At 41.0% G+C, this 27,257-nt stretch overlaps 2 protein-coding genes across 2 annotated transcripts; both read right to left on the bottom strand.

The window, feature by feature from the left end:
- Nucleotides 1–282: 282 nt before the first annotated feature.
- epx (eosinophil peroxidase) lies at nt 283–10,941 on the bottom strand. Its single transcript, XM_034685137.1, is given in 22 exon segments — nt 283–604; nt 1,338–1,434; nt 1,534–1,617; nt 3,996–4,160; nt 4,392–4,603; nt 4,694–4,931; nt 5,236–5,373; nt 5,376–5,405; nt 5,488–5,514; nt 5,517–5,639; nt 5,642–5,716; nt 5,719–5,743; nt 5,835–5,995; nt 6,064–6,430; nt 6,546–6,752; nt 6,831–6,960; nt 8,170–8,302; nt 8,601–8,657; nt 8,660–8,775; nt 9,745–9,835; nt 9,913–10,014; nt 10,932–10,941. Coding segments are annotated over 22 exon segments (2,646 nt in total). The 3' UTR covers nt 283–546.
- A 978-nt stretch (nt 10,942–11,919) lies between these two features.
- On the bottom strand, nt 11,920–26,525 carry hps5 (HPS5 biogenesis of lysosomal organelles complex 2 subunit 2). The gene is given in 32 exon segments (XM_034685131.1): nt 11,920–12,373; nt 13,514–13,796; nt 14,924–14,932; nt 15,206–15,312; nt 15,392–15,434; nt 15,437–15,504; nt 15,682–15,766; nt 15,769–15,800; nt 15,887–16,036; nt 16,129–16,159; nt 16,162–16,248; nt 16,353–16,939; nt 17,043–17,151; nt 17,224–17,342; nt 17,747–17,780; nt 17,783–17,863; nt 18,897–19,056; nt 19,418–19,435; nt 19,437–19,577; nt 20,384–20,562; nt 20,703–20,791; nt 20,950–20,986; nt 20,989–21,020; nt 21,103–21,321; nt 22,176–22,306; nt 23,273–23,342; nt 23,344–23,440; nt 23,443–23,462; nt 23,573–23,637; nt 23,756–23,866; nt 24,030–24,159; nt 26,319–26,525. Coding segments are annotated over 31 exon segments (3,363 nt in total). The 5' UTR covers nt 24,138–24,159; nt 26,319–26,525; the 3' UTR covers nt 11,920–12,312.
- Nucleotides 26,526–27,257: the final 732 nt, after the last annotated feature.

The raw sequence follows: 27,257 nt of genomic DNA on the forward strand, positions 1-27,257 counted from the left end.
ACACGTGCACAACATTAAATAAATCCAGGTCATCACCAGGAATTGACCGGCTGCCCCGAAACAAAGCACTCTGAAGCTCGCTCTACACGGTTACCTCACGGGTTTGTAAGCAGGAATCAGGGCAGTGGCACGGAGGGGCACTGAGATCATATCCTGCTCAGAAGGGCTTTAAGGTACAAAAATCTGTTTTTGGTTCAGACAATCCAGTAAGAGTTTAGTTTCCGGATAGAAAGATCTTATGTAAGCCTGTTTTTCTATTTATGACCTCATCAGACAGATTACTACCTTAAAAATACAGTTTGGTTTAATGAATGAACAGTCATAGTGATCAGTGATAAGAAAAAACATGCTGTAAAGTGAGCCAGTCAACCACAGGGATACCTGATAACGAGCAATGATTCATTCTGATTCATTCTGATTATCTTTAGCTCAGTATGACTGACAGTAGACAGAAAAAAAAACAGTCCGATGATTATCTTAAGAAGCAATAAACCAAAGACAGTGAGATATTTTTATAAGACCGCCTTTTGAACAAATTCTGACAAACTAACTCTTCCCCTGACAACACTGTGCATTAATTAAGTTTTCTTTCTTTGGGAAATATCTGAAAAAGAGAAATAAAGTTATTCAGACTTTAAAAACGTCAACACTTGTTACACTATGTTAAATATTTTCATGGATGAATATGTTTTTTGACGTGTTTGGCAAGTCAATTTACTTGACATTTACAGCTTTAGTTTCCAATCCAATGCAATCCATTTTATTTATGTAGCACATTTTAAAAACAACAAGGTTACCAAAGTGCTGCACAACAAATACAAACAGAAGAAATAAATAATAGTCAAATTGAAAATACAGTAAATTAAAAGACAAACAGAGACCAACATAAACTCTCATGCTGTATTAAAAGCCAAGGAGTAAGAATGAGTTTTAAGACGTGATTTAAAAGTATCCAGGGTGGGGGCCCTTTTTTACTTGGGTGGGTAGCTCATAGTTTAGGAGCTACCACTGAAAAAGCTTGTTCACCCCTCGTCTTTTGTCTGCTTTTTGGCATGACGAGACGCATCTGATCAGCAGACCTCAGTGCTCTGGAGGGGGCGTAGATGTACTGAGGTGTAGCGACTTAAAAACAAATATTAAAATCTTAAAATTTATTCTAAAATGGACAGGGAGCCAGTGGAGGGATGTGAGAACGGGGCTGATATGCTTGTGGGGTTCCTGTTATAAGTACCTATCGATTTGCTTGTTTCTAAAGTCTGATTTTACAGAAGTTGTTTGCCATCTAGTGAATATTTACTCTGGACTAAAATATTTTCTATTGAAGCCATATGACTCACCTTCGATAACAGAACATCATCACCAGCAACAAAGCCCCGCCACCAATCACTACTATCACTGCAGTGACCACAGAGACGGCTGACAGCGAGGAGGGTTCTGAATGAGTTCACGAAGGCATGAAGGAATGTATGTTACTTTTAAAGCAAAGGTGCAAAAAAAGGGCATATAGCAGCTAAAGAAATTATCAGAACCAACCTGAGCAAATGAAGGAGCCTGGTGTGTTGAGGCACTCCAGGTTTTGTGGGCAGAGAGAACTTTGTTCTTCACATTCATTAATATCTGCAACAATCAGACAAAGACAGTCAACAGTGAGATTTTGACGGGTTTAACCAATAATCAATCGATATATAGGGCCACATCACAAATGTTATCTCAATGCACTGAATAAAAAGAGTAGGTTTAGACTGTTCCCTTTGTTAAATTATTTACAAAAACACAACATCCAGATAAGATGCTCAATCATATCTTAATTCCCTGTGAGCAGATCACTTTGCAGCATTTAGCAAACAAGGAGAAGCTTCCTTTATAGAGATGCAGAAGGAGAGCTGGATAGAGACAGACAGCAATAAGAACAAGGAAAGTTTTAAGCCTACTCTTAAAGCAGAGAGGGTGTCTGCCTCCGGTACTTTGTCTGGTGGATGATTATAAAGGAGAGGGGCCTGATAACTGAAGGCTCTACCTCCCATACTACTTTTAGAGACTTTAGGTACGACAAGGTCTGTATTCTGGGAGCATAATGCTCAAGAGGGGCAATAAGGAACTATGAGCTCTTTGAGATATGATGGTGTATGAACATCATAGAGCAGGGGTTCCCAAAGTGTTGGTCGGGACCGTCCTGAGGGGTCGCGAGACACCAATGGAGGGTCGCGAGAGGTCTTTCTTTTTTTTTTTTTTTGTAATCTAAATTAGCTTATTTTACCCATTATTGTAAAAATAGAGATAAAAAATGTAGTTATCTTTTAAATAAAACCCTGCAAAAAAGTACATTTCATTAGTTTTCTGCCTTTTTTGTGGCCAGATGACTCCTAAAGTTAGGGTTAGGGTTAGCTAACAGTTAATTATGTAGGTAAACTAACTTTTAAGTTGAAGTAAATGAAGTATGAAGCAACATTTGATAACTTCGAGGGACAGTAGGGGTCACAAGTCTTTGGCACCTATATTTTGGGGGTCGTGGGTTGAAAAGTTTGGGAACCCCTGTCATAGAGCTCTGTAGGTTAGAAGAAATTCAATCTAGATTTAATTAGGAAACAGTTTAAAAAAGCTTAAATAGGAGAGATGTGTTCTCTTTTCCTAATTATAGTCAGTAATTGTTTTAGACCAGCTGAAGAGCCTGAAGTTATGGAACATTTTTAGTTTCACAACAGTAAGAATATTTCATTTAAATCTGTTGGAAAACATTTTCACAACAGCTGACAAAGCAAATTAACCACAAGTTTTATTCAGTAACTATTCTAACGCTTTTGGTTACATCATAGGTTCCATAGGTTCCTACTTTTGTTTCCTGAATGCTTCTTAGAATCCCTCCCTTATCCTGGCTCCAAACATACAGCATGTAACATCTGCTGCTAGGGGTTTCTTCAATCAAACCAAAGAAAAGGTAGTTGGATGACTTGAGTTAGCACGGGATCATGGGAGTTTTTGTTTCCATTGTGCAACAACTGTTTTACAACTGCCATTTTACTTTTGGACTCAGCTTTATTTATAAAGCACTTTAAAAACAACCACAGCCTAAACAGAGTGTTGTACATAAATAGACAAACAACGCAGGTATAAAACAATCAAAACACAGGTTAGTTTTTGAAGATACCCTAGCTTGGATGGTGGAATATTTATTTATTCTATTTTTTATTTTTCTATTTATTTTTGTCTTAATCTGAATGTTTGACCAACAATTGTTTCCGATATTTTTTCTACTGTAAAGAGCCCTGTTATTGTTTGTTTGTTTCTTTGTTAAAATGTGAAAAATCAATACAATCTTGAAAAAAACACAGTATAATAAAACAACAGAAACAATAAAAATAGAAACAATAAATAAAAAACAAACCATAAAACACTAAAACAGGAGCAGAGTCTCATGCTGGGTTGAAAGCCAAGGAATAAAAATGGGTTTTAAGACAAGTTTTAAACATGGAGAGTGAGGAGGCTTGTCTAATGTGGAGGGGAAGCTCATTCCATAATTTAGGAGCAGCAACAGAAAAAGCTCTATCCCCTCTGAGCTTCTGTTTTGACCTCGGTACCTCCAGGAGCAGCAGATCAGCTGACCTGAGGCACCGAGCAGCCATTAATAGTTTTCACAGAGGAGGTTATCTATAAAGTTTTATTCAAGGTTTGCCATATTTATTATTGACCTTTTGTCTTTTAATTCTAATGATATTAAGTTACATTAGCCAATGCAGTGAGTTCAAACAGTGTCAGAAACATCCAGGACAATGGAAGAACACAAATCAACAAAAGATATGCATCCTGACTACATCTGAGCAACATCAAGAATAGTTTTTGAATTCCAAGAGTCAAGCTTGAGCCAACAAAAAGTTCATGAAGACTGTGTTTACATCAACAGCTGAAGTTTTGATTGACCACATCTGAATCTCTCTGTAATAAAAAGGGTTTTATTAAATGTTATTTTGCAAACATTAACCAAAGTTTTAGTTTAGTACCTTGGCATGTTGGGGGTTTGGGGCTCCACTGCTGGCTGTTTGGATCACACCTGACAGATGACGATCCCAGCAGCTTGAAGCCAATGTGACACTGATACAAAATCTCAGAGTCACAGAGCAGAGAGTAACCAGATTGAATCCTGGGAAAGGCACCACAGCTGGGATCTGGAAGAAGGAGGTCAGGTTGATGTGACACACAAAAACTTCTTCACCCGCGGTGTCTCACGGAGAGATACCGCAGGTCTTTTCTTCCTGCAATATATTTCTTTTGCACTTTGTCTACTCTTTTACTGTAACACTTGAATTTCCCCGTGTGGGACGAGTAAAGGAATCTCTTATCTCTTATCTTATTTATCTTATCTTAAGACAAAATCTGTCTTCTTTCATTTTACTCACCTGTGTCGGGCTCTTTCCACGGGTTGAGGTCGAGGGTGGAGATGAGCGGGTGTGAACAGGCCAGCATGTCCTCAGGTCTCTCAGTGCGTGAAAATGGGTTAACTGGGACGTGGGTGATGTGGCTGTTGTCACAAATAATGCGGGACAGAGAGACGGTGTGGAGGTGCCTCCTCTGGGTGCTGGTGAAAACTCCCTCCCTCTCCCACCAAAACCTCAGGAGACAGTGATGGGTTTAGATTTCTCTACCTGCTGAATTATGATGATTAGAATGATAATTTCACACTCAAAGTATTTAGTTTTACCTGTCCCCATCTCTCAGTGATCTGAATTGTTTCGCCAGCAGGCAGGACAAGAGCGGTCCGACTCGACCTCCCGGAAGAGCGGGCTCAGAGATGGCCCCCACCCACACATCGATATTATGTGGTGTCCCGTACAGGAGCTGGAGCTTATGAGCCAAAGTGAAGTTACCCAAAATTTCAGCCAGTTCAGATGTGGTGTTGGGAACAGAGAGGCTGCAGAACTTTCTCCATGAGCTATATCCTGATTGGGGAGATGGATCAGATAACAGGAGATTAGGTATTAGCCCTCTGTCACATAATTGCTGTAAAACATAGTCTTGGATCTACGTTCGATAAAGAAATAAGAACAAATTTTTTCTTGACAGAGAGCTCTCACCCATAACTTCAGAGTAAGCTTTTTCCATTAGTAAAAATGTATGTATCATTTCCTGTGACTAAGCCTTGAACAGATGGTTCTATGATATCTTGTTGATAGTCAGCAGAAGATCTTCATTATAAAGTGAAATGGTAACACTTCACTGCATCAGTGGTGAGACAGCACTCACCTGGCAGGCCGTGATCTCGGCCCCTCTGGAGGTTAAGAGCCCCAAGGTCCAGAGGCATCCCTCCTTGTGCCTGAAACAGTCTCTCTGTCAGCTCCTCTACCATCATCTGACCCGGAGTCTGCAGCTTGGCTGGAGACACAACAGTCCACGCAGCACTGGGTCTATACCACCTGACACACCAGGAGAAAAAACCCACACAACAATTAACTCACAAGTATTATATATTTAATGCTTGGCAGAAATGATGTTTACCTTCCTGCACAACCCTCCAAGAGGCGACAGTGAGTGATGCAGAGGTAGTGGGGCATGCTGGGAATCAGTGGTGTATCCTGGTCCCAGCCTGTTCACCACAGGCTGCACTGTGACGTGGGCAAAACGAAATGCAGCAGCTGCAAAGGCGTTAACATGCTGGGATCCACCTCAGGATTGTAAGCTTCGTATGGGGGCATCAGACGAGAGGTGGTGCGCTCACCAAGGACCCGGGCAGATAGTGCTCCCATGTTAGGATCTGAAACAACAAAAGAAAGCAGGCTCGGGTACTGGGGACATCTCACAGAGGCAGATAAGATCTGATGTCTTGCTGAGGCTGAAGCAGATACCTGGTGAATGGCTCCCATGATCTTGCGGGCCTCCTGATAGAGGGTGTCTGGGCTCCAGTGAGGGTTGAGACGGTGCAGCTCTCTAACCAGGCGGTTGTGCTCTCTCAGAAACAGTGTGTGCAGGGCAATCATTCCCAGATGCTCATTAGCTCTTGAATCACCTGTAAAAAAGTTCATCATCAACAACAGTTCCAGTGACACCTGCAGTGGAACTCATTTTATTGCTCACCAGCGTGAAAGCAGGAAGTGGTGTTCTCCTGGTGTGAGGATCTGTCCCATGACCTTGAGGTGGTGGAGTTTCGAGGGCCGCACGGGTCCAGGTGAGCCTGCAGGCGTGGCATGAACGGCATGTAGGCCAGCTCTTGGTCTGAGTACTGGGAGTTGAGGGCCATCTCGCCCAGAAGAGAGGAGTGGTTTCTCAGAGCTGAGGCCAGGCTGGTGGAGCTGCCGTACACCATGCTAGCGTCGACAAAGGAGGTGATGGCGTTGAGCTGCTCTCTCTGGCGATGAGATAAAACTCCAGAGACACAGCTGGGAGCAGAGCGGAAGAAGGGCATACAGTTCTGGACGCCATTGCGAGGATCTGACAGAGGGATCTAAGAGCGGAGGCGTCTTTTAGCATCTATGTTAAGTGCATTATTTATGTTTAACAAGTAAAAACCCTTTTACCAAACAGAAGTGAAAACATCAACAGATATTAGTAACATGCACCTGAATAGGGAAGCAGGGTGTGTCCCGGCTGCAGGTGCGAGTGCAGTCAGCTCCGGTCCTGAAGGCGGCCGTGCTGGGGCTCTGTGGTGTCAGCACCAAGTCATGGTCTATCCACTGACCCCACTCCACCAGCAGATGAGACAGAGTGGAGTCCAGAGAGATGTTGTCGTTGTGGGTGAACAGCACCTCCTGAGACACCAGCCGCACCTGGACACCAAAACAAAGTGTATGAATTACACATCTGACAGGACAGAGGAGGAGTGAGTGCTGCTGCAGGACTCTTACTGGAGGAAGGGAGGTGTTGTGGTAGGTGTGCTCTGGATCCCAACCTCTGGGCATCCCCCATGCATCCTCGTACTCTGGAGGGAGCCAGCGGGAGTATGGTATGTTTGCGGCTCCCCATCTGGGATGCCGTCTAAACAGGACAAGAACACAACAGACTCACAGAAAAGAAGAATGTCAACAGAACTGCTCTGGTGCTGTGTGTTTTTAAAAAAAATGTGTGTCCATGTTGTTGGTTATACATACTTTGTTTGAAAGTATAAGCTTCACAAAACAACAAGTAAACTGCACAAATTACAAAAGAAGATTCAAAGTAATTTCAAAATGGGAAAGACTATTCTGGAACCATCCTAAACTGAGTTTATATTGGAAAGATATCCACAAGACAATAGGCAAGGTGTTTGAGACTCAAGTACCCATGACCTTTGAGGCTTTGTACTTGGGTCATGTTCTGTGTCTGAAAGAGAGGAGTGATATTAAGCTGCTGCAAGTGCTTTCAGCAGCCAGAAACCAGCAGCACCAACAGTGGATGACTGGTTTGGAATAATATTGGAAATATTTAAAATGGAGAAGTTGACTTACTCTCTGAGGATCCAAAAGGACACATTTTATCAAATTTGGAATAAGTGGATTTAATTTAGAACCCCAGTGTGAGCGGATTTTATAAAACATACATGTAGGCTCCCATAGTTCCTATGTAAATAGTTATATATCTGATGGTTTGTGTAATGGATGTATGCAGGAAAATGAGTGTTGATTACTGACTGAAGAGGTGAGGAGTAATGTATATTTATGTGTTTAAATGTCAAGAGTATAAATGAATGCATTCACCTGGAAAGATGGAGGGCAAAAACATTTCAGGAGTGAGTGGCTATCTGGACATACTTTTTCTCTCTATGCATATGCATATAAAAGACTGGAAAAAGGATGAATACAATAACAAAGTGTTGTAACTTTTGTATTGATACCCTTTCCAAATAAAAATACAATTAAAAAAAAATGGGAAAGACAGACAAAAGGAAACCAAACATTCAAAAAGTTCCAGCTTAAAGAAAAACTCACAATTGCACCTCAATAAGTCATATGTGTACACGTTTATACACACGTGTACATAAAGTACACACGTATTCACATAACCTTTACTCTCCCTGTGATGCTGCACCTCTGATGTAAGCCATATATACTTGTCATAATTGGCGGGTGTATTGACCCAGGTGATCATGTTTTCAACAGAACCTAGTAACTCTCGCATATATAAAATCTTCTAGCTTCACAGAGTCTGTCTGCAATACTAAAACATGTTATATCAATCCAAACTCCTTCGAGTGCCTTGAACACTAACCTGTTGTTGCACTCTCCTGTGACAGATCTGTAGCGCTCTGATAGACAGTCAGACTCACAGCTGGGTGTTTGCAGCTCTGCAGAGCAGCCTGTCGCCTGCAGCAGATTCTCCACATCTGCTTCACTCAGCAGCTCTGAGGGGATTTCAGTATAGTGATTACATTGAAAAAGAAGCAAACGAAAATCATGAATCCTGTGAAGAGACAGAAAAATGACTGTTTATTTTGAGCCTCCACTGCAGAAAAATATAAAAAATATGAGCTTTGTTTTTGCATAATGCATTAAAGGTTAATAATCTGACACACAACAGAAATCTACTGCCTAAAAAAATGTTGTGTATAAGTACTGAGAATTATAAAGAGGTCTGAAAGCATGAAAGTAAACACTAGTTTGGACATTTCTCCATGTTGTGTGATGCTGCTGTTCAGTAACCATGAGGGCTAGGCTGCACCATCGGGTGAGTGTACACCATCTCTCTGATCAGCTCCACGTGTTGTCTAGCAGTTCTGCAGCCCAGACCTGGGTCCTGGTTCTGGCTTCTGTCTGTTAAACTGAGACCAGCAGGTCGCTGGGTCTCAGAGCCCCCTCCGACAGAGAGTTCTTCACCCTATGTAACATGAATACCTTTATTTATGATTCCAATAAAATTCTTATCAAGGTCTTATTTGGATGAGTGATAACTTCCTGCAGTTAAACACAAAAAACTAAGTTCCTCATTATTGCCTTGGACAGCAATGCAGCTAAGGTCACTAATTTACTTGGCGTCCTCTCTCTACCGCTGTAAAAAAATATTTGACAATCTCTGTGTTACTTTTGATCATCAATTGCACTTCGCCAACACATTAATCAATAACCCTGTCCATGCGTCTTTCACCTTAGAAACTTGCTGAAATAAATCCATCATCTCACACACAGAGTAAAATGCTGTTCATGCATTTATTTCCTCACGGCTTGACTACTGCAATTCTCTCTTCACCAGCCTCAATAAATCCTCTCTTCCCAACTACAATTAATTCCAAAACACTACCACAAGACTGTTAACCAGGTCCAGTAAAGCATCCCACATCCCTCCTATCCTATTCTCCTTACACTGGCGGCTGCCAATCAAATCCAGAATACAGTTTAAGATCCTCATATTAACATACAAAGCAATCTGTCTTCAAGCACCCTCATATATCTCCAACCTGCTCCACCCTTACATCCCCAGTAGATCCCTCAGATCCTCAGATCAGGGTCTGCTTGCTGTGCCTCTGTCAGGCTTAAAACTAAGGGTGACCGTGCCTTTGAGCATGTGGCTCCATCTCTCTGGAACAGTCTTCTGCCCCAAGTGGGCTCTGCTGATTCGACTGAGACTTTTAAAAAGCAGGTTAAGACACATTTCTTTGTTATGGCTTTCAACCTTCTGTTGTAATTTGATGTCTTTTTTTCTGGTTTCTTTATTATCTTATTTATTGCTCATTGTATTGTCTTGTCGACATTGATTCTCTGTAAAGCACTTTGTGACTATGTCTATGAAAGGGGCAATACTAAATAAAGTTACTTACTTATCTATGTTATAGTATTGTCAGCTTTATACCTTTCAGTTGTGTGCTTGTAAGCAGCATCAGTCAGCTCTATAGCCCTCTGAAGAGCCTCCTTCACAAACACAGATCCTGGATACACAGCTCCTAAAGTAACCATGAATAAAACTTAGTACATCTTCTCAGTATGGTCTCAACAGCTAATCATTAACATGAAATCATACCTGAGGTGTTTTGAAATACTGAATCCAGTGAAGCATGCTCAGGTAGGGAGAGTAGGACAGCCAGTCCAAACACAGAGACGGACACCTGAGGAAGAAACACATCTTACTGAATACCTCAAGAGTGTTTTTTTATTCTATTAAACTGATTAAAAATAAACAGATGGAGCAAAGATGTAACTCACCATGAGTGTTGTGTCCATCTAGAACATTAAAACTGTTCAATCTGTGCAGAAGGGATTCACTCCAAGAGAAAGAAAACTCAAGCGCACTTGTAGCATCTTACAGCAGCGCCGACCCCGACCAGACTCCTCTGAGAGCAAACCTGGAGTGTGTGTGAGTGTGTGTGTGTATGTGTGTGTGTGTGAACCCAGACATTGAGGTGTCCATTTATACACAGCAGCAAAGCCAACAGGTATGTGCAGAATCCCCTTAATCTGTCCTTCTGGTGACAGGAGCTCTACATCAAACACTGGACTCACTGCCTCGACTAATAACCTTTCAAATCAAATTTACTTCTGTCCTCCAGGCCACGATGAAACCCTCTGTCATGTCTGGATCATTTCAACTAAATTAAAAACTATTCCACCCAGCCCTGCAGAACGTATACATCTCAGCAGCCATGGTTATAGTTGTAATAAAGTAGCATATCAAAAAGTAAAAACAACAGGGAACGTCAGATTTCAAAGGGCATTTCTATTAAAAGTGTGTCTGTCTTTGCCACATGCCAGAAACTTGAATCTGATCGTCCCTCTGCCAGTGACACAGAAAGGCTAAGGATTCGGGAAATGTGAAGAAGCAGGGGTAAAGATGAAAGTGGGACAGGACCCAAAAAAAGGTCTTAATTAAATAACTGTGACGTGTGCGATGAGACTCATAAAGCATGTGTATGTTATTAGCCTCAATGTGAAGGTCTTCCCTCTGCCTGGTTCTGTCCTTTGATGCTCCAGGTGCGTGATAGCATCAAGTGAGTCATTGGTCCCATTTCATTACGTTGTTATTAGTATTATCTGTTGTCTCACATTTTCCCATGGCTTACTGCATGGGATGAGCCGAAATGTTGATTTTTTTTCAGCTTAATAAAATAATCATCTGTCAGAGTTACTGGAACAAAGTGGCTTAGTTAACGGGATCTTCCCAGTTATACATAATAGTCTCTCTGTACAAGGATTATTTTGGGTAGCCGTTATTGTTCAACTTATTTAACCCTCCTGTTATGTTGCGGGTCAAATTGACCCTTTTTAAAGTCTATTTTAGGCAATATATGCCTTCCAAACAAGCTAAATGCAGCATACAAATCTGGGCAGCATGTGACAGAAGAGGAGTCATGTTAATTTATCAACATCACTTCATAAAAACAAAAAAAATCTAAATGTAAAATAAATTAACCAAAAATCTGTCATGTAAAAACTATTGTATTTATATTTAGGGCTTTCCAATGTACATTAAAAAAAGTTTTAACATGACTTTTAATGAAAAACGAGCGAGTTATCCTCATTGAGCCATGATCTGTGAGAATTAAAGAACACCATGGACGAAATCTTGGTTCTAATGGTTAGTAATGGAGTTAAAAAATAGATGTTGTAAATGTGTATTGTGATTGTTTGGGGTTCTTACACTTTTAGATAATTGAATATGCCCCGGGTCAAATTGAACCAGAACATTATTGCTGTTCCAGAGAAACGAACATAACAGGAGGGTTAAAAACCTTACCAAAGACACCAAAACTTTCCACACTGTTTTGTGGATTGTTCTGTCTTGTTGATTCTCTTTCTAGAATAACCTTCAAAAATAAAGTTAGAAGGCTGACACATAAGAGATTTATTTGGCTTTGGGGGTGCAGTTTTAAACAAAAGGAGGATGGATTAGAGATGTTCTTGTGTTTATCCTTGGCTTTTCATACAGACTAATGTTGAAGACTTGCAGAAATGGGCAAAAAATAATACGTTAACCAGATGTGACAGTCTTCATGATGACTGATAACTTTTGTTCTTAAAAAATAAACCAAACTTTTAAAAACACTTTTTATTCACATCTTATTACATAGTTAGAACATTCCACTCTTTAGTTATTCTATTAGTTTTTCATTAATATTTTACTTCATTTGATTATTGCTTTCATGCATAAGAAGCCTTCATACAATCACTAAAAGCAACATTGAATTGGCACCTGAAATTAATCTATATTTCGATAAAAAGGGCGCGGAACAGTAAATCTGTAAAGATTGTCACAAAGCAAGTTATATAAATAATACTGTTTCACTGGAAGGTTAGAGACTTCCTGTAGAGGCTTTGACATCAGAGTGCATAAATTAAGTCACATTATTATAGGTAGTTTGAGACTTACACAGTGTTAGCTATCATGTTTGACGTAGAGAAGCTGCATACACAGCAGAGATCATTCTTAGGCATGCTGAGACCAAAGGAAGCGATCGCAGCGCTCCAGCATCGTCTGGATCATCGCTCTGAAACAGGAAAAAAGTGATGTGTTAATAGAAGTAAAAGTAGGAAGAGGATTGTGGAGGCTGTTTTTATGTCAGTCTTGGATTATGGGGACATAATCTACAGAAACGCGCCATCCTCAACCCTCAAACGCCTTGACTCCATTTATCACTCTGCATTACGGTTTATCACAGGTGACCCCTTTCACATACATCGGTGCATTCTTTACAATAAGGTTGGCTGGCCCTCTCTCCATGAAAGACGAAATATCCATTGGAATCTTTTTATCTATAAAGCTGTCTTAGGAAAATTACCAACCTACCTTACTGAACTTCTTCATTACCCAGACTGTTTATATCAGACTCGCACCTCAAACCAGCTACTTTTGCATGTTCCTCGAGATCAGTCAGAACTGGGAAAAACTGCTTTTTGTTTCTCTGCTCCTGACTCCCGGAACAAGTTGCAGCAGTGTCTTGAATTAAATGCACTTTTACCTTTTGGAGAATATAGAATCTTAATTTTTAACCTTTCAACCCTGGTCTGCAACTGTTTTAGCTAGGTTTACCTTTGTATATTTATTGTTACATTTTAACCACCGGCACTTCCTATTTTAGTGCTTTTGAAGTCAATCCCCTACACCTCCTTTTATTTGTATTATTTTATTTGACCTTTTAATTGTTTTAATATCCAAATCAAAAAATTATCCTAATTGATAACTTTGATACTCCTGATGCATTGTTGTTTGTTTGTTAATTGTTTTTTAAATGTCACTATAAAAGACTTGATATCATTGTAAATGAGGGTTGCCCCTCAATGATCTCTCGAGTATAAATAAAGGTTGATTGATTGATTGATTGGAAGTATAACTCTAAAAAAACCCAGCTTTGCAAAGGTATGAGTAAAACAGTTGTTCTTTTAACAAGATGATGTTACCTAAACGAAACTAACGTTTTTTTATTGCAATGAAAAACTGATCTTTTAACATATTTTTGGTTTAACGTGTAAAAATATAAACAGGTTCCCATCATGGCAGTATACCACATTTACCTTGAACCACTATGAAAAAACAAGCATACATGATTCATTGAATTTTATCAACATAAGCCTCTCAAAACATTTCTGGAACTCCCCCTAAAGGTTGACAGTTAGAAACCCTGACTCACCTCTGTCTCTTTTCAGCGACTCTCAGCAACTCACAGACCAGTTTGGAGTGTGGAGAGAGGACCAGCTGCACTCCACACTCCTCCAGGACGGCCATGGCTCGGTCTGGCCCAGCCGTCCGAGCCAGCATCAGAGTCAGGCTCTCTGGGCTAATCCTTCCGGCACAGTCTGCTGAGCCGTTGGACCAGCTGCTCCCATTCACACCTGTGACCTGCTCTGAGTCACCTGCTGTAATGCTCTGCTGACACAACTGGATCAGAAGCTTCCACTCATCCAAGTCTGGGGCTCCACACCTAAATGATAACAAATAGAGAAACAAGCAATGAAGGGGTTCTTTTAGCTTTCTTTGTTAACTTGATTGAAGTTGGTTTACAGAGTTTAAATCATTGTGTGGTCGCCAAAGAAACCTGAGTTGTCACGGTAAATTATTAATTACCTGGATTTGTTCTGGAGTTAGACTGATGTATATTTCTAACTTACTGTAACACAGGAATCTACAGTTTAGGCTGTTTTAGGGATATCCTTCTACCAATATCAGTACCTTTGGATTGTGTTCTTCATTTGTGGGTTTTTTTCTTCTTCATGAAATACCTATGATGACATTTTGGCTATGTTCACACTGCAGGCAACAGTGGCCCAAATCAGATTTTTTTTGGGTCAAGTGACCAGGTCAGATTTTTTAGAGGCAGTGTGAACACTCAAATCAGATCTTTTCAAATCAGATTTAGACCACTTCCATATGTGGTCCTGAATCAGATACAGATCTGATTTTTTTTCAATGTGACCTCAGTGTGAATGGCCAAGGGGGTTGTGATGCGCATTTGAGTGTCCTGCTGAAGGAGTCTTGGGGAGAGCCGCTGACAGATGTAATTGAAAGTTTCCCTCGACATCCAGAAGTTTTGAATAAACTCTGTGTCTTTGAAACTATCAACGTCACAGACCCACCACTCCTGACTCCGTGTCCGCATCCACATAGACCTTTCAATCATATTTGCATCCACAGCTCCCCAAAAAGCCGAAACAAGCAATATGGCTCTCTTTTTCTTTACACTTGACCTCCTCCACACCTCGTCATTCATTCTCCGGCTCCCACTGCACAAAAACTTTGTAACAAAGGCGAAAATGCTGACTTCCTCCATGTTTAAGTTTGTGAAACAGCTGCATGTGACGTCATTGTTACTGTTCTTTTGCGCATGCGGGGCAGTTCGGAGCCGAAAACAGTTCACACTGGAATCAGATACAGGTCACATTATAGATGGTAATGTGAACAGGCAAACAAAAAAACGGATCTGAGCAAAAAAAATCGGAATTGAGCATTAACCCTTGCAGTGTGAACGTAGCCTTTGTGTCTTTAAGTGCCACCACCACTCACCCTTCCCCACATGATTTTCAAACAAATACTTTTTGAACACGTTCATATCCTCAAAATAATCTTCAAAGAACTGCAAAACCATACAAGTGAGTATAATTTGTGGGTACGATTTGAAGCATATTTCTAATATATCAATCATACTACACACACACAAGCTGAGAGATAACCCTGGAAACATCATTTGCTTTTAAATCTTGGAAAAAATAGGATCAAATGCAGATATCGTTTGACTTGACTTCTATAAATTCTGTAATCCTTCAAAATAATATCTTATCTTGCTACAGTTTTTAATTCTGCCTCTTCCTTTTCTGTGCAAGTTTACCTTCACGTCCCTCCAGCAGAGTGATGTCATCCAGCTCACCGATGGTGGAGAACGCCTCTGTGCGGCGCTGCAGCTCACGGCAGAGGTACAGGTAGCCCATCCAGTATCTGCACACAATATAGAGGGTTGAGGGTTGTACTAGATGTAAAACTACAGCTACTGTTGACTCTGCAAAATTAGAAGTACCCATGACTGCGGCACGTCTCTGCCATCTTCTGCTTGGAGGAAGGTCGGCAGGCAGACCAATGAGAAGAGACAGAAGTCGTCCATAACCCCAACTGAAACAATGAGAACGCCACCTGCAGCAGAGACACGAGAAGTTTAAATTTACACAGACGAAATAGAAACCAGTTCTCAGAGACAAAATTACATGATCATAACTCACATCTATCCAGTAATTCATTTTTTGGCTTAGACTGAATGCTTAATAAGGCTTTAAGTTAATGATTGGAGATTTAACCCTAACAGAGCCAGACCTGGGCTGTCCATCAGGATTCAGGGTGTCACAGTGTTGAGGGGCATCATGAGTGAGTGCTAGCTCAAGCCAATCCTGTCTCAGGATTCTGGTTCAAGGAGGGATTGCAAAAATGACAACCTAGAGAAGAAAGTCATATAATCATGATGGAAAGTTAAATGCCTTTTTTTTTAAGATTCTGTACAAATAAGAAACTGCAGCTTTACCTGTGCTCCTCAGCTCGAGATTGGACCAGATTATCCAGATATGCCAGGAAGTGGCTCTGCTGAGCCATGGTCATCACATCAGCTGGAGTTATTGTAGGATAGAACTGGGAAAAGGAGCGCACAGCTGCCTCTCCATACTTCTCATACAGCCTGGAAAACATAGAAAGTGTACTTCACAATGTGGATCACAGATGTGGTTTAAATATTCATCGACCATGTTAGAGAGGAGCGCTTGTGCTGACCTGTGTAAGTGTGCGAGGAGAGGAGGGGCCTCCAGGGCTGCAGCTCTCTCAAACTGCGCAGTGATCTCAGCCAATCCCCTCTCTGAATAACCTCAACCACCTTACTGGACTGAGTCAGAGCTACAGAGAACAGATCAAACATTCAAGATTTAACTGCTTGTTAAACATATTCTTTCCTACATCCGAACTGACATGAACAATGAATTTAAGGAGAAGCTTCTGACCTAGCATGGCCTCGGTGAAAGAGCTCTGCACCTCTGGCTTGTCCTGATAACAAAGCAGACACATTCTCCTCACTCGCTCTTGATCCAGCAGGAAGAAGTATCGCCTCAGGAAAGTCGTGCATCCCAACCCTTGTTCGTTCTCCTGCTTCCTAAAGCAGCTCAGCTCTGTGTACAGCGTTGCAAGCTGTGTGAGGTAAGCCAGGAAATCTGCAGGTAGGGGCTCAGGAGTCACCACTCGCAGAGGCTCGGAAAGAGCAGTATCATTCAAAACCTCATTCTCCTTCTCAGCAGAGTCACACGAGTCGTCTTTCTCTTCGAGCTCTGGAGGTTCTTCTTTCTTCTCCTCTGTAATGCTCTCTAGTGGTTCTCCTGACGAGCAGGATGACTCCTCATGTTGCTCAATGCTTGTGTTCAAATAATCCCTCTCCCACTTCTCCTCTCCTGGTCCATCCGTGCTCGACTCACCCACAGCAACAAAACCAAGCTCTACGGGGCCGAGTATTCTCTCCAGTACTGGCAGCCACTCCAGCAGGGTTTCTTCCAGGCATACTGGATCCAGTAGCACCCAGGGATCTTGGATTTGAGAGCTGTTGTTGGGAAATGTAACACATCAGTTGAAATTCAGTTTCTATTGGTAAGAAATTATTTTAACTTACAAAATTCAGAGACCTTAGAAAATGAAAAACTTACATAGCTCGTTCTGTTGCAGATCTAAGTTCCTGCATATCAGCTTCTGTGTTGGGCACGTCGTCATAGACTCTGTGACATCACATTAAAGTTACTGATTTTACCTGATTTACTTTTAGTAAAAAAAAAATGTGTTAACATAGGTTGGTACTTACTCATTGTCTATTTCCTCTGAGTAGGACACTGTGGAAGCTGGACATCTCAGCTTGTCCACCCTCTCTGAATTCAGGGCGCTGCCAGAGCTCAGAGTTCATCTGGAGGGTGTTGATCTTCTCTGTTGTCTTCTTAACAAAACTAGAAACACTGAGATAAAGAAAATTGAAATAATTGTAAAGCAACTTTTCAGTTGTGAGATTACAAACAGTGAGAGGCATACAGTACTACAAACAGTGGAAATGAAGTGGTGGAAATGAAACCTGCCACATGCGCTTAAACAGATGATCACTGTGAATTTCAATAATAGATGTAGCTGTTCAGAGGAAAGAGGAAGCAATCTGCCAAACAGCACAGCTGTGCTGACTGACAGGTTATTATTAGGAGTTTCAATCTGCTAGAGATATGAAAATTGAAGAAGTACAGTCCACATACTTTCGCTGGTGATAATTGGCCTTATATACAGTTTTGCACATGTGAAGCAAGAGTTGCTGTGACACATTCTTTGTGGAAAGCTTTTAGCGTGTCCGTCTGTTATTTCTCTGGGTGTTCACCTGTCTTTGACAGCCTGCAGTGCGATGCGAGGGGTTTGGGGCGGAATGAGAGGGGGAGGTGGAACTGCAGGCCTTGCTCAGATCGCTCAGCCTCCAAACGATCACTGCTCTGTGGATCTGAATAAAGATGGGAGCGAGAGCCCAGAAAACACAGATGGATGGAGCACTGAGGGAGAGGGATGATGGGTAGAGGACAAGTGCAAGCAGATGGAGCTAAGGTGCAAGACACCACTGCAGACAGAGCGGAAATTAAACACTGCACATTGAATAATCATAACAAAAAAAAAATGGTGATGTATGTGATACGATGGAACAGACAGGACATTAAATATTAACAGTCTGATTATATTTGCAAAGCTCTTAAGGCAAATCCAAATGCAAGACATGACAAAACTTTTGATTCAATAATAAAGCTTTTTTATCAAAACAGCAACAAATTACTTTTGTAAAAAACATAAAAGACATAATCAAAAATACACAATCATATGATCATTACCACAAAGTCAAAGAGTCAAATTATTATCACATTTCTATACTGACAAGTCTTTAAGGATCTACAGGTGCTTGATGGCCTGTTTATTTTAATTGACATTTTTCTTAAGTGTTACATTGTTTCTTATTCGTAATACTGATAAAGTAAAAATAATTTCACTCTTTTTTCACACTGAAATCAGGAAAGTAAGAAAAGGAGTTTGGTCCTGCTGCACACAAACATGCAGCCAGAAACGGAAAAAGAGACAGAGTGCCGAAAAAGACAATAGTTTGTGGTAATCATTTTGTGTTAATACTTTCTATGTTTCTGGTTTCCAGTTGTTGTGTCAGGGTTAGCTCGCCTAGCATCTCTGAAATTGACTAAGATCAGATTTTAAAAAAAGACCTAAGTAATAATAATAATAATAATAATAATAATAATAATAATATAAGATAAAAATATAATAATAAGAAGAAAAATAGTAAAATAATGCTAAATTTGTGCAGTACAAGACAGTGTGTCCTTGTGATGTAAACAAATACGTGAAGTATGTATAAACTAGGGAGGCAGTACTGACACAAAACAGAGACTTCACTATGGATAAATATGTCTGTCTAATTGAGAAAGCAGTGGTCTTTTACTGACTATCTCTTCATCTGGATGCTGGTAATGTCTTACCGTGATCCACCTGATCGTCCTCCTGAACAAAACTGAACTCTTTGAGCCGTTCCTCCTCAGATATGGAGGGGTTGATGAGAGAGCTTGTCTCCTCATCTGACTGGCTTCCCCTGCGACTGATCACACGGTAGATTCCACAGTCCAGGACGTTGAAGCTCTCCTGGGTAACAACACATTTAATATCAGAACACCCAGTTATTACATGTGTGTAGAATTGGTATATTGCATTACCGGTGTATTGCCATTCAAAAGTCAGATTTGCCTTTGTAAAAAAAAACAAAAACGTAAGGGTAAATAAACCATGATGTGTTTGATATGAAATTACTCTGCATGCTTTGATGTTCCCTAGACACTGTGAGGAGTCATTAATGGACTAATTATAGCAGAGATACTCACCTGTTTGTCTCCATAACTACAAAAGTACCCCAAATGGATGTGGGGTGCTGTCAGTTATAGTGTTTCGCATTGCATAATTAAATTATTTGTACAGAAAATCGTCCACAGAAAGTTAAAGTGCTCACATGTGAGGAGATGCTGCTTTCTCCGGCTGCTAGAGGCGGAGTCTAGAGGCTCCAGTTTTGAGATGACTTCCTCCAGCTGGCCAATCAGATCGAGGTGTGTGCTGGAATTGAGCTGAGACCTGAGATGCTCAAGGCGGTCGATGGGAATTGATTTCCTGGCCTGAATCGGATACAGATAGTAAGACAGGCTTTCTTAATGATTCTCCAACAATGTAGCATGCAAATGTAACATTTAGTTCTTCCATGTAGTACATATTTTAAACAAACTACAATGGACTTGCATATTACTGTTTGTTTAATGATCAGACCACAGAGGATGCAACACCTGAGGTACATTCTTACACGGGACTTCCACTAGATCCTTGTCCTGTCCTTGTCTGGTCCGCTGCAGTCCAGCTCCGTGCGCTCTCGTCCGTCAACACCCACCGGTTGCACAGCACAGAGCAGGACCGCCAGACAGCTGGAGTCATGTGACCGAGGTTTTCCCGTGGCAATCGACTTATTTTTCATAGTTAAGTTAAAAACGATCTGACGATAACACAGAGTGTTTTATTCTGAAAATTAACCAGGTTTTTATTTTGTTTTGGTGCCTGACTTCCTGTCCCGCTCCATCTGCTCTGTGATGAATTTATGCGTCATGCTCCGGCATCCAGCAAAAATAGAAATCCTGCGTATCTGATCAGTAGCGTTCTGACCTGCCGGATCAGAGACGCAGCTGGAACACAACAGAGCGGATCCAGTGGGGGTTAACACATTGACAAGAATAGAAACCTATCAGATCCGGTGCCGTGACGGACCGGACACGGACCGGACACGGATCTGGTGGAATTTGGCCTTTAACCTTCTCCCCAGGAACAAAGAAAGTCTGAATATCATATGATCATACTAGGCCAGATTACACTGTAATCTGCGTTACACTGTGTGCTGAATTGAGGCCAGATATGTTGGCAGTAGCAGCCATCTTACCCTGCTGGTGGTGATATTGTGCTGGAACATACAGCAGACTACAGCAGCCAGAGGCCAGGACTCTCTCCGAAGCAGCCGTTCAACACATCGCTCAGCAGATAAGAGGGAGAGGTGAGAGAGACGTCCACTGTCGTGGAGACAGAAGAGCTCATTGCGGTAGACAGCGACATCAACCAAGTCTGACAGAAACAGGAAACATGTTTTAAAACACTTCACAGGAAATCAAACAGATGATAAATGATAGAATGATTAAATATCCATTTCAAATATCTTCAATAGTCTGCCGGCTGGATGTCTTTGGAAAGAGCAACATAAGTACCTTTGACTTCAGTCCACAGAAGCAACTGTCCATTCTGAGGTGTGAAGATATAAATGGCTGAATCAGTCCAGGTCAGCAAGTTTTGGTCCCTACACAAAGAAATTGAGTATCATTATTTGACAACGACAGCATGTTTTTTTCTTGATGTTGTTTGTTGTAAATATTCTCATACAGTTTGACACAATTTGGGTCCTAAAAGCCAAACAGCTTGATTACTAAAACATATCAACAAAATATCTAACTTTACCCTAAATACAGTAGTTTAGGGAAGGCAATGGACTGTGGCTCTTCTGTGCTGGGTTGTAATGTGGCTCATCTCTGGAGGTCAAGGGGAAACCAAAGAAAGATTAGCAGTTTGACCTTTAAAAGATGATCACTTCAATGCAGTAACAATCAATACCTGTGCGTGATGAGAGGAAGAGGAGGGCAGGCGAGCAGCTGTTTGAACTGGTGGGTGCTCAGAACCTCGCCATTAAAGTTGGCCTCCCATATTCGAGATCCAGGCCGGGCACAGTACAGCAGGGGGGGCTGCCCTACTAACAACCCTCTGTTCTGAGGGAAAAAACAAGCTCCATACTCCCCGTCTCGCTCTTTGTTTCCAACACGCCAGAACTTCTCCCTGAAGGTGGAGAAGACAGAAAGATTCACCACTGATGAGATGTCTGCAGAGGGATATTCTGACAGAGCTCCTTGGTTATACTGTTTAGTCTTCTTTCAGGCATTAGTTGCATTAACCATCATAGATTCAGCTGTGCCACTGTTACTTTCTAATGGGTTCAAGTAGAAGATAATTAAATTCTACAATCATCAGTGGCATACTCCAGCTGTTTCAAGGGCTGGGATGAAAACAAAAACAGAGTCCACCTCCTTTCAAACACCTGGTACTGACAGTTTAGGGTGAATCTAAATGTATTGAGGCAGAGTTAACAAGATGGGAGAACATTTTTAACAGTTAACACTTAATTCCTGCAGTCTGGTGAATATTTGTGAGAACATTTGTCCTGGAAATTGAATTATGAAAAAGGAAAAAACAAGACTATTTATTTATTTCTAGATTATTAATTATAGTATAAAATGAACATAAATAACATAATAAACTACATGGGTATCCATAGGGTACTTTTTATAAATTTTATACATTTGAGGGGCATCCAGAGGGCACCTTTTTTTTTATACGTTTTATATATTTGAGGGGTATCGAAAGGACACTTTGTGTGGCGTTGTTTACATTTAAAGGGGCATGGAGAGGGCACGTTTTCATGCATTTTCCTCTAAAGGGCACCAGAGGAGGAAATTTCTAATGTTCTATCTACTACACTGGAATCCAAGAGGCACTTTATTGCAGGGCCTGGGTACACCATGGACTGATCATTCACTTTAGTTACCTGCTGATCCTGTGCCGAGTCAAATACAAAGTGATTTCATTACAAATCACATGCCAAACCTAAGCGACGAAGCGATGCTGATCCTCACCTCTCTGTGTCGCAGAGGTAGCAGCGGCTCAGGGATGATACTGTCAGGCGGCCGTCTAGGTAACCGAGCTGAACCACTCTGGAGTCCACTGTGGTGACGGTCTGAACAGGAAAGATGACGAATGTCGACCCCTAAACACAAACAAAATCATATCAAAACAGAATCATTCACGGCATGGATATAAAAGGGAATGTGTACAACAAAGAGGACTGAAACACAGAGGGAAGTCAAATTTGGCCTGCGAGATAATAATAAAATGAACCGTCACTAAGTTAGCACAGGCTTCACATTGAAGGTATTAAATATTTTAAATATGGAACATTTACTGAACTCTATGTGAAGAAATAGACATGTTACATCTACTGTGCACAAAGAGAAGCTAATAAGAAAACACCAGATTGAATGTGCTGGTTGTTTGTTCTTGTTTAATGCATCTACTACAACCTGTTCAACATTTGCTCCGCTTTAACACATTTTCCAGAACACTCTTTTTTTTATGGGATTGATTTAAACTTGATAGAGAGGCAGGTCGTTTCAGTTTAGAAAAGACCATATATTTAATGTTTGAATAAACTATTACTCAGGACTTAATGCTGACCCGACGTTAGAGAAATCACAACCTCCAAAGGATTCTTCAGCTCACAATTTATTTTATACTTTGCTTTGCAATCTCGTCTCCTTCCACTGTTGAGACATATTCAAGTTAAGTGACACAAGGTTTTCTTGTGAAATCTGAATATTTTACATCACGTTCATTGATATTCAAGTCTGGGGACTCTGAAAGAGACTATGTTAATAAGTTAAACTTGCAGTAACATTAAGTTATCTTAAATGGAAGATCCCTTGTCAGCTGTGTGAATGTATGAAAGATTGTGGACTCTGAGCCCCGACACCCAGAGAGTTTAAAAAGGGTCAGAAAATGCATTACCATGTCACAGGCTTGAATTAAAGCATGCTGATTTGATTAACTACTCTGGGCCTTAGCGAACTGCTAGTGTATCCAGAAGGAGCTTGCCTTGTACATTCTTTAAAGCTTCACTTTCTTCGTACACTTTATAACTTGAAATAGATCCTTCTCCCAAGCAAACAGTCACTACCTTGCCCAGCCTGGAAGATCCTGCACGGAGATAGGACACTTTGCCTCCTGCGTCCCCCACAAAACTCTGAGGGTGCTGGTGTCCAGCAGAGTGCAGTGACAGCCTGACCTCTGTGCTCCCAGGACACACTGACCCTCTCTGGAGGACCCCGACGCTCCAGCTGCAGCTCCACACCACCACCAGACCCTGACTGGGATGAAGATGGAACAAGTGAACAAACAGACAACGCACCCAAAGAAAGTGTCACCAGAGATCAGAGATTAGTGTGACACATTTCTTAGTTCATGGACATACGCTTACCTTGTTGCAACAGCAATAAAGTCTTCATCATGAGGGCAGCATGCCACCTGAGTGATCCAACCCTCCTGAAGACAAGCCAAGATTTGGACAGGTTTGAAGTTTCAAATTAATAAAACCTGAGGCAAACCCATACCACAACAATCATCTGTATTTCTGTGCGATAAGTATTCAGTCACATATTACCTTGTGAGTGAGGATGAGTCTTTGTTTCCAGCCCTCCCTTTGAATTAGGTGCAACCCTCCTGCTGATGTTCCTAAAGCAAGCCACTTCCTTGACACTGCTAAACAGGTACACTGTAAAACAAGGCATCACTAAGTAAATGAGGTACAGGCCTAAACAAATATTCCAAGTCTAACTCGTGTCATATTTTTCCAGACTTTACTAAATTAAACCATTCTTGAGATACTTTGTGATATCATAACAACATTGACTCAATCAGGCAATTGCGTAACCTACCTTTAGCCTACCAGAGTCCAATCTTAGAGCAGACAGAAGTGGGTCAAGGCAGTCAAACTCTGCCAGTACATGACTGTAGTTCTCTGGCACAACTGGCACCACAGGCATCTTTGCTGGCAATCCTTTACAGCTGGAAGAGAAAGACCATCAGCAAAGTGTTACAGAAAACATGCAATAAGTTTTAAAAGTCACTCCTCTAGTTTGTTGCATCCTTTGACCCTCAGCTGTTTTGCATCAGTCTAAATTGACCAGTCATTACTGGAAAAACAACACAGAGGTTTTATTTAAAAGGCCCAGGCAAGACTCTTCTTCCTGAGGAAACTACGATCGTTCGACATTAGCAGCAACCTACTTTATGTTTTTATCAGGGAATATTGGCTAGTGTCCATCCCCTGCACAGTGTCTTTAATGGAATGGGAAGCTCCTTCAGTGAGTTACTGGTGATGCCACAGTGCTCCACAGAACGCCTTAGAAGGTCCTTTGTTCCTTCAGCAGTCATATTTTTTAATGAACACTTGTAGTTATGGAATCTGGTCCCATAGCTGTTCATTAGGCCTCAAATGGTGTGAATGTTTGGTTTTGTTTTGTTTATTTGTCGTGTTTTTGTGACTGTACTGTCTTATTGTTTGTTAATTCTGTGAACAGACCGTTGTGGCACATGAATTCCCCCCCACAGGTGATCAATAACGTTCTCTAATCCAGTGATTTTCAACCAGTGTGCCGTGACAGATCGTATCAAACTTCACTTAATTAGTCCAAAAAAATTTATTCATATACTGCAAATATTTGCCATGTAGTGCGTCTGTGCCTGCAGTGTAGTGACTGGCGGAGTAATTATATACTTATCCATGCACTGACCTGTGCTACCCACCCACTGGGTGGCAATAAAGCACACTATCTTGTTTATTTAAGAATGAATGCTGCCCGCGAGAGGTGTATGGGACAAGACGTGGGTGTTCATCAGTGATGGATAAATATTCAAAAAGGAAAAAATGAAAACTCCAAACAGGGCCCTGAACAAAATCTAACCCAGATGAAGAGCATATATGGGTGGTGCAAAGGCAACTTTTATGAGAAAAACTACAATGGTGTCTGTGAGAGCTCTCAAAGCTACTTAGTAGCTGAACTCGTAGCCAAATCAAAAAGCCACACACTGTGGCAGAAACATTAATACTACCTAGAAAAGCCATTGTAAATAAATTTGCTTGCCCTGACACAGTTAAATAAGTAGCCAAAGTCCCTCTCTCAGATAAAGAGATTCATATATTGAGAGACTGAATGTGTCCTTTTGTAAAACTTTTGGTTGGTGGTGTGACTCAGGATTTTTTTGTAAGAAATGTAAGAATGTGAGAAATGTGCCTTGGCACAAAAAAGGTTGAAAAAAAACACTGCTCTAATCTACTCTCATCTAATCATTACTCTACTTTGCCAATATCCAGTCTGGAAAACCCCTCATCAGAAAGATACGCCTGTAAAATCCCTAAAGTCTTACTGTAAAGACAAAATATATTTATGACCAACATTATGAATGAATGAAAAACATATTATAGTTACATAAGTGTTGTTCAAATGCAGGTTGTCTTGTTTGTAATACCAAACAGACAGTTTAAACAGGAGAGGACAACGCCATTCTGCCAAAAATGAAGCACTATGTTGTTTCACTTTCACTGATTTACTGGTTGTGGTTTCAGATTAAGCGAACATCCCCAGAAACATACATGATGCGCATTAAATACGTGTTACCTACAGATTAAGAAGTATAAATCAGCATTTAGACGTACAACACCTGAGTAAACTCACCATGGTAACCTTAACACGGACATTCTAATACCGTTAACAATCACACGTTGACGTAAATTACTGTCAACAAACGTCAACATTTCAAGCTCTCGTGCTTATTTAAGTCTCAGTGTCTTACCTCGCTCAAATAAGTTAACTGTGTATTAAAGTCTTCATACAAACACACTTTATATTTCAGTGCTTCATTAATATTAGTTCAGCTGCATTCAATCATAACTCGCCACAATGGCAGGCTGCATCACGAGACCCGTCTGCTGACACTAATGCTAACGTTTCAATTAAGAAACGGCTACTACGAAGCTGGAAACCCTTACACATTTTAATACAATGTCCTCCTGATTAGCTTTAAGACATGCGACGATTATTTAAATGAAGTCTACTCAATACGCCGACTCGCTGCAGAGGGTGCATTTACATTAACACATTAGCAAGCATGCTAGCAAGCGAGAAAGTGATGTTGGCATACATTAAACCGTTTGTCAAACTCACACAGAAGTCAGTCCGTCTTTCCAGGGCTACTTCTTGAAAATCCGCTTCAACCTTATTGTCTTACATCGCTGTCTTTACTTCAGACCCGGAGAGGAAGGTCGGCAGGCACAGTGGGGGCAGCCAGTCGGATCTCAATGCTTCACCCAGCTGATCATGTGAAGGCACTTCCTGATAGCAGCGCAAGGGTTTCTCCAAACAGCCTTAAGTGAAACCACCTCCCTACTATCTCACAGTGGTGGACAGTAACAGAGTCAATGTTTGAGTATCTGTACTTTACTTAAGTATTATTTTTTGGGGGTACTTATTACTTTGACTCCACTACATTCAGAAGACAATCATTGAACTTTTTACTCCACTACATTTCTACTCACTACTTTTGCTTTGAAGTCAGTTCATGATTTTCCTTCTCTTTTCTGAAATCTGATCCCTCAGACAGTAAAATGTGTTTGTGTAGTTCTGTTTGTCTCAGTGGTTTAGTCCCTACCTGTATATCGTTGCGTCTCCAGGGACACTAATGTGGAGCAAACACAGAGCAAATTTCACTCAGATCAGGCAGTTCATTTAGAGGTGGTAATGATGGCTATAAATCTCACACCTGAGCACCCATGTACATATCTTCAGCCCATGTTAGAGGTTTTTGAAATTAAGAATGATACGTATCGTTTGAAATGTTGTCCCTGTTTCCCACTCTGCCCGAACATACAAACATTCACAGTCAAACCTGAGAAAACGTGTTGAGCCACATAACATTTGTTTAATTCCAGATAAACATTTCAAACTAAGTTGTCTGTGCTTGGAGTAACTTAGTTGCTTTTTTTTATTCCATGGTATAGTTTTTAGAGATTTCCAGTCATGCTTTCTAAATAAACATAATGTAACAGAATGTACTCCTATGTATTCTTGACTGCACTTATGTATTGTGAAAATACAAAGTTTAGA

This window comes from Notolabrus celidotus, chromosome 6 (assembly GCF_009762535.1).
Source record: "Notolabrus celidotus isolate fNotCel1 chromosome 6, fNotCel1.pri, whole genome shotgun sequence".
In the NCBI taxonomy this organism is placed as follows: domain Eukaryota; kingdom Metazoa; phylum Chordata; class Actinopteri; order Labriformes; family Labridae; genus Notolabrus; species Notolabrus celidotus.